At 55.9% G+C, this 7,469-nt stretch overlaps 1 protein-coding gene across 1 annotated transcript in view; it reads left to right on the plus strand.

The window, feature by feature from the left end:
- Positions 1–1,949: 1,949 nt before the first annotated feature.
- Positions 1,950–7,469, plus strand: part of CORO6 (coronin 6) — a 7,936-nt gene continuing 2,416 nt past the window's right edge. The window contains exons 1-6 of the mRNA XM_003797119.3: positions 1,950–2,166; positions 3,320–3,582; positions 5,025–5,147; positions 5,557–5,686; positions 5,773–5,954; positions 7,105–7,224. Coding sequence (XP_003797167.1) covers positions 3,385–3,582; positions 5,025–5,147; positions 5,557–5,686; positions 5,773–5,954; positions 7,105–7,224 — 753 coding nt within the window. The 5' untranslated portion in view covers positions 1,950–2,166; positions 3,320–3,384. The remainder of the gene's footprint in view (positions 2,167–3,319; positions 3,583–5,024; positions 5,148–5,556; positions 5,687–5,772; positions 5,955–7,104; positions 7,225–7,469) is intronic.

Genomic DNA, 7,469 nt, shown 5'->3' on the forward strand with positions numbered 1-7,469 from the left:
ATCTATGGACTCCAGTTCAGAGGGAGGCACCAAGCCCAAATCGTTTCTTCCCCTGATTTGTTCATCATGCCTTGGCTCTCAACCACCCACAACTCTGCCAGGCCTTGGCAGCCAAAAGAAGACTGAGCTGGGCCAGGCCCAAGCAAATACCTTGTACCCAGAGAGCATCCTCCCTCCCAGATGATGGAACTAAAGGCAGGCTGGATTGAAGGATTCTTGCTCCCTAGTCCCAAACCCTTCCCTCTAGAAAGGAGTTCCCTGCTGTCTTTAAAGAGGAGGGGAAAAGGGCAGGGGAGTGGAGGAAAGATGCCAATTCAGATAGGAGGCAGCATGTCAAATCCCTTCTATGCCAACAAGTGCTGCAGGGTTGGAAATAATCTGGCCCAGTCCTCCATCTTACAGCCCAGAGCTGCAAATATAGGATGACTGAGCTGGGCCTGGAACAAGTTTTTTAATGAGTTCCAGGGATCCTTGCCTCTGTGCCACGGTAACATAACTTTCTGTTATGCTTTATCTCAGCATTTGTGTGATAAAGTAGCACTGCCCTTTAAGGAGAGGCAGAAATTCATAGTGCTAAAAAGCATGGACCCAGACACCAGATCACTCCGGTAAAAATTTCAGCTCCCCTAACCACCAGTTGAGTGATGGGTAAACTACTTAACCACTTTGTGCCTCAGTTTCCTCAACTGTAAAATAGGGATAATAATAGTACCCATCTCAGAAAATGGTTACTATAATGAAATTAATATGTACAAAGCCCTCAGAACAATGCCCAGAAAATAGGATGTGTGAGATATTGTAATAAACAACCAAGTCACTCACGTCTTATCTTCCTAACTATGTACCTGAAATCTTTAGGTAAAAGGGAGACTCCTCATCCACCCTTATGGCACCTGTAACAGTTTCGGATTCTGTTAGAATCAGAAGCCACTGAGAAACAAAGGAGCCTTGTGGAGGCACTCACGGTTTCCACCATCTTCCCTCCCTTTCCCCTCTGGTACTGGTTACTGCTCTCTGGAAGACCGCGTTCTGTTGATCCCAGGTTTGCCCTGGAGAGTGGGAAGTAATAACTGGCCCCACCATCCCCTCCAGGACTTTCCAAAGGAAGAAATCCAACCAGTGTGTGGGCAGGGACTGGTTCTTCTTCACTGGTTACTTTCTATGCCCTCCTTGACCTTAGTCGATATTCAGATCGGTAGATATTGTGGGAGGAGAGGAGGCGTCCCTAGAACACAGCAGGCCTTTGAGCAGGCTGCTCTGATCCCTAAAATGTGGCCAAAGACCTGTGCCAGCCTTTTTCCCTAAGACCTTGCTGTTCCCAGTTGGGGGGCAGAGGATGTCAAGGTGGGTTCACTTTCCTCCCCTGCCTGGTCTTTAAGCTGCTTTCTACCACGCTCTGTGGAATCCCCTCTAACAAGATTGAAATAGCACAGTGCCAATCTTTTAGGTTCTCAAATGATCGCTATCGCTATTAGCCACGGTAACATTCACAGCCCTTTGTCGAGTACTCTTGCAGTTGCCCTCGGCCAGCCTAGGCCGTCATCCAGTGCCCGGTACGACTCCTCCAGAGCATGTTCTGGGACCTTTCCCGTAAGAGGGCCTGGACGTGCAGTCCCCCAACCCCGGCCCGCCGGGACAGAGCGACTGCGGCAGGAATGCGACGCGTAAGCACCTGATCCAGCACCGCGGCCCCCTTCAGGCCCCTTGCCCGCCCCCTCTCAGCGCTCCGCTCTGAGTCTGGAAAGCTGAGTGTCCTCGGCCTGTCCCGGAGGCGCCGAGGGTAGGGAAGGAGAGTGCGCACCCCGCACACACACGCCCACTTACTGTCGACTCTTTTCCTAGGCCTGCGGCCGCTCGGCGCGGAGTCGGCGGCGTCCGACTTTCCCGCCGCTGGGGAGCGCGAGGCTGCCCTGGCGCTGGTCCCGCCCCCGCCCTAGGCCCCGCCCCCCAGGTTGATGGCAGCGGCAGCTGGGACTGCAGCGGCGGCTGGCCTGGGAGAGCCGCAGGCAGCGGCCGGAGCGCGGAACCGAACACCCGGGCCCCAGACGCCGCGGACACCCAGAGAGGCAGTTCCTACGCCCTGACGCCTTCCCCGGCTCTCAGCGCACCTCGGCCCCCTCCGCAGAGGAGTCGCAGCGTGAGCGTCTCCCCAGCCCTCAGGACCAGGTACGCACCCCCCCGGCACGGGCCGCCACCGCAGCCAGCTGAGCGGGCAAGGTCCCTAGAGGAGGCCGAAGTCTGCGCCCCCTCCCCCTGCGGCCAAATTCAGTTTCGGGTGGGGCGGACTTGGTGTCTATATTTGGCCGGATAGCGGCCCGCGCGCCCGCAGGGTGCAGACACCTTGTCTTGCAAGAACACTCTGCCAGGGCAGGAGGCTGGAGGAGGGTGTGGGGAGGCCGGGCCTCAAGCCTGGGGCCGCCAAGGCGGCTTGAAGGACAAAAGATGCCCGGGGCTGGAGTCAGTTCCTGGGGCTTTGGGAGAGCTTGGTGCGTCCTCTAGGGAATAAAGTAGCAGAGCACAGGCCCTGCCTGGAGAAAAGGCACCTCACCCTCCCCACCTTTGCAAACTGCCCCTGGGAGGAGTTGCTAGGGGAGCGGATAATGGAGAACCCCAACCCCAAGAGACTTTAGTAAGAAGGTCCAGCTGCGGCAGGGGATCCAGAGGAGAAATCGGACAACCAAAGGCAAACAGCTGTAAGACCGTACTTAGAGTCTCTTGGAGAAGCCAGTGCAGAAATGAGTGGAAGGAGGAGAGATCCACATTTTTTATACTGTGCCCCCTCAACACCATGGGAGGAAATTGATGGAAATAGTGGCAGAAAGAACTGGGGTTAGCTGACAGGAAGAACTTCTCCCTTGGCAAATTTTCAGAAAAAGGCAAAACCCCATCTGCCTGAACTATGCCAGAGATGCAGATTCAGGACCTTGAGAGGCTGCAGTGTCCTAGCCCAATAATTGGCCTTGCTCTAAAATCTAATGGCCAAGGCCTCTAATTGTGGACAGCGTGCCTCTGGGACTGCAGCAGGGGGCAGCCTGGCATTGAGGCTCCTCCCCAAAACATTCTAACTTCCAGAAAGCTTTCAGCCCCTGTTAAGCTCCACTATGTCCCCATCCTGGGTCTGTATGAGGAAGTTAGACCCCAAATCCTAGACCCTCACACTAAACACCATTTTACAGTGGCAAAGAACTTTCTCATGCTTTGATCATCTTGAAGAATGTTCTCTGCTTCTATGACCAGACTATATATGGATTTACACCTGACTCCTGAACAAATAATGCTTTTTACCTTCCTCCCCCTCCACTCTTCCTCCTTCCCACAGCTCACAGAGGACTAAGGACAAAAGGCATTTCTGAGCACTGAGATCCTCCATCTCCACCCCTAGCCATGAGCAGGCGTGTGGTTCGGCAGAGCAAGTTCCGCCATGTGTTTGGACAGGCGGCAAAGGCTGACCAGGCCTACGAGGACATCCGTGTGTCCAAGGTCACATGGGACAGCTCCTTCTGTGCTGTCAACCCCAAATTCCTGGCTATTATCGTGGAGGCTGGAGGCGGGGGTGCCTTCATCGTCCTGCCTCTGGCCAAGGTGAGGGATGAGAGGAAGGAAGGAAATGGGAGGATATTGGCTGGAGCTTCTGGGGACTCCTGATAGTCCCTTTTTTTTCAGTCAGGAGGGTAGTTTGTATGGATTGGCTGTTCCCTGTTCCCCAAGCTCTCAGAGATGGGTTGGGGGGCTACCTCACTCCACTCTAAACAGCAGCACACTAGTGGCCTATACCCACTCCCTAACCTACCTACCCCTTTATATACCACTCTATTCCCAGCAGGAACCAGGAAGGGAGTTAAGTGATAGAGATGGTTGGGACACAGCAGAACCAAGGCCTGGCCAAGTTCTTTTGCCATCCCTCCTAATTCCATATCCCCTCATATTTTGGGTATGGAGATCCTCCTCCCTCGCTCAGGGTGACCATTTGATTAAATCTCATCCCAGAGCAGCACTCTTAGGAAAAAGTCAGCCTCTATCCAAAGAGTCCCTGTCTACCTCCCACTCTGGTTCTTATAGTGAGGTGGAATGAGAGAGAGCAAAGAGAAAGGGGATGTGACACATAAGGCCAGAGCCCTCTCTCCCCAGGGATGGGGGCCAGGCCATGATTGCCACTTCTGCTGAGTAACCTCAAGCCCCTTAGCTATCTCCATTCCCAGCATGACCACCCCAAGGCATGACCTTGACCTGGATTCTGGCCCCTACACTTTGTTAAGGGAGTCCCTATCAGTGGCAGGGTCAAGAAGAGGCCTGACAATAGCCAGTGACTCACCCATGACAATGCAGACACCATGCAGGGACACCATCTCCAAGGCTCAAGTTTCAGCTGGAGCTGCCTCCTCTCCCAGTATGACTGCCATTTCAATACCACATGGCCACCCCTCTCCCCTCCTGCCTGGTCTGGACTAATGCCAGCCCCTTCAGAGGCCTCAAAGCCCCCATAAACAGTCCATAAGACCAAAAATAGGTGGGTCCCAAGCTCCACTTTGGGAATAGTAAGCACCAAGACCTGCTCCAGTGGTTCCAAGGTGAAGTGGTTCACAAGGGAGAGAACTGACAGAGGAGAGCAGGGAAGGCCTATCGGGCACTGCACTGAATATTACCTCATCTTTACCTCTTCCACCCGAGGCTTCCCAAAGTCATTCCAATTAGGGGCGCAAGCTCAAGAACAGCCTCCTCCAAGTAGTTGTATTGGAAGAACACTGAACTAAGAGTTTGAGTCTTAGCTCTAGCAGTATCTTGCTATGTGTCCTTGGTTAAGTTATCTTTACCGCCTGTGTCAGATTCCCTAATGTTAAAGGATTCCAACTCTGTCTGCCTTCAGCAAAGTGCAGAAAGTGCACTGGATGGGGTTAGAGGCACAGAGAAGGTTTTACAAAAAGAAAATACATGATAGAGAATTGACGTGTAAACAGATCTGCTGCCTACACCCAAAAAACACACAGGAGAGTAGCCCCACAATATACCTCTTTAACCCCCCCCAGACAGGGCGAGTGGATAAGAACTACCCGCTGGTCACTGGGCACACAGCCCCTGTGCTGGATATTGACTGGTGCCCACACAATGACAACGTCATCGCCAGTGCCTCAGACGACACCACCATCATGGTAGGAGCCATTTGGGCAGGGGAGTGGGGAAGACTGACTCACCTGTACTGGGGAAGGTAGTAAAGGAGGTGCTGGGTCCCAGGGCCTTGCCCTGCCCAGTTCCTGGGTTATTTTTAGCTACATGCCCACCCCCTCCCAAGATGCATTGCATAGGACTAATTATAGCCATAGCCAACATGAGGCCTGAAGAGCAGCAGTACAGTGCTCTGAAGTCTCCCTGCTGGAGTGAATGGGGAATCTCTGCAAAGCTGACAGTGCCCCCTCCTTGCTCCTAGCAGCTTCTGCCTTAGGCATGCCCTGTGTTTTAACCCTTACCACTGAAGGAAGCCAGTTAAGGGGAGGTAGGGGGTGGGTCACCGCCTCATCCCACCGCCTCATCCCACACACCTGTGCTTTTCTTTTAACCCAGGTGTGGCAGATTCCAGACTATACTCCTCTGCGCAACATTACGGAACCTATCATCACACTGGAGGGCCACTCCAAGCGTGTGGGCATCCTCTCTTGGCACCCTACTGCTAGGAATGTCCTACTCAGTGCAGGTCTGGGGGCCTAGGGAAGGGTCCCCCATAGATGGGATGGTGGCAAAGGCAGGGCCCAGGTGACCATGCCTGGCCACTCTGGGCAGGTGGTGACAATGTGATCATCATCTGGAATGTGGGCACTGGGGAGGTGCTGCTGAGCCTGGATGACATGCACCCGGACGTCATCCACAGCATCTGCTGGAACAGCAATGGTAGCCTGCTAGCCACCACCTGCAAGGACAAGACCTTACGCATCATTGACCCCCGAAAAGGCCAAGTGGTGGCGGTGAGTGCTTGGCCAGGCCACTCCCCAGCAGCCCCTGCCCATTGACCACATGTCAGCACCCTGTACCCACAATCATCAGAGCCCCTCTCAGTTTTCACCTGTCCTATCCCTACTCCAGAACCTAGACCCCTCTCCATCGTCCCCTCCCCTAGTCTCTGTAACCACCACTCTCTGCCCTAAGTAAGCCCCCAGCCTGCAATTCTCTGCCCCACTCCTCTTCCCTCCCTTGCACCTCAGAAGCTCAGAGGAGGGCTCCAGCTTTGGGATTGAGGAGGGGAGAAGCTGGAAACTCCATCCTCTCACCAGAACCTGCATGAAACCTGACCTCCCGGACCCCTCTCAGCCGGCATCCAGCGCCATCTTCCGGGGTCTGGGGCTCGACACTGGCTTGAGAGCTGGCCCCTTCTCTCCCTTGTTGACCCGCTGGGCTGGGGATGGGGACATTCCTCGCGCATTGCTTATCCCAGCCGAGTGCCCAGGGAGGGCGACTTGTCCTTGCCTCACGGGTCTCAATCTAAGCTGGGGTACGGGTACTGGGCGCGTGCATGTGTGCCTGGAGCACTTGGATCGAGCGCGGCCGGTTTGAGCGCGGGCGCTCTAACCCACTAACCCCGCGAGCAGGAGCGAGCCCGGCCTCACGAGGGCGTCCGCCCGCTGCGGGCGGTCTTCACCGCAGACGGGAAGCTGCTCAGCACCGGCTTCAGCAGGATGAGTGAGCGGCAACTCGCACTCTGGGACCCGGTAGGCCAGGCTGCCCCGGGCGCGCTTGCTCTCTCCTTCTCTGGGTCGGCCAGGGGCGCCCTGCCGGGCTGTGGCTGACATCTAAGCAGAGCGGGCAGTTCCCATTCGAGAAAAACCTTGCTGCAAATCTGGAAGCCAGCAGCCATTCACTGCGTTAGGGATCAGCCTTTGAACACGCTTAAGGTTTCTGGATCTGCTCAGAGCTACGCGCGTCCTGCTCTCTCCCAACTCAGAATCTCCCTAAACCAGGGGCCAGCTATGATCCCAGGAAGCTGAGTTCTTAGGCCCCCTTTTTTTCTCCCTGGCCTCCGCCCACACACCCAAGTCTGCAAGGTGGTTGTTTTAGCCCTCCATGCTCCCCAGGGCAGGCATCTGGGTGATGCCCCTTCGTGTCTCCCCCTCCCCCCAGGAGAGGTTTGCGGCCCACGAGGGGATGAGGCCCATGCGGGCGGTCTTCACGCGCCAGGGTCATATCTTCACCACGGGCTTCACCCGCATGAGCCAGCGAGAGCTGGGCCTGTGGGACCCGGTAACGCAGCTGGAGGCTTGGGGTGTGTGCCCCGGGGACTGGCATCACGGGAGAGGGGCGAGGCGCCCCCCACCCGCAGGCATGCCCACCTGGACGGGACTGGACGCTGTTGCCACCTCTGCAGCGCCTGCACTCCCCACACCCACCCCTTTGCCGGGTTTTGCTGCATCGCCTGAAGGAGCCTGCGCTGGCGCCCCCACCTGGTGATGCCGAGTCCCTGGGGGTGGTTTGCTGTGACTGCATGC

Source organism: Otolemur garnettii, unplaced genomic scaffold, assembly GCF_000181295.1.
Source record: "Otolemur garnettii isolate 467f Iridium unplaced genomic scaffold, OtoGar3 scaffold00112, whole genome shotgun sequence".
In the NCBI taxonomy this organism is placed as follows: domain Eukaryota; kingdom Metazoa; phylum Chordata; class Mammalia; order Primates; family Galagidae; genus Otolemur; species Otolemur garnettii.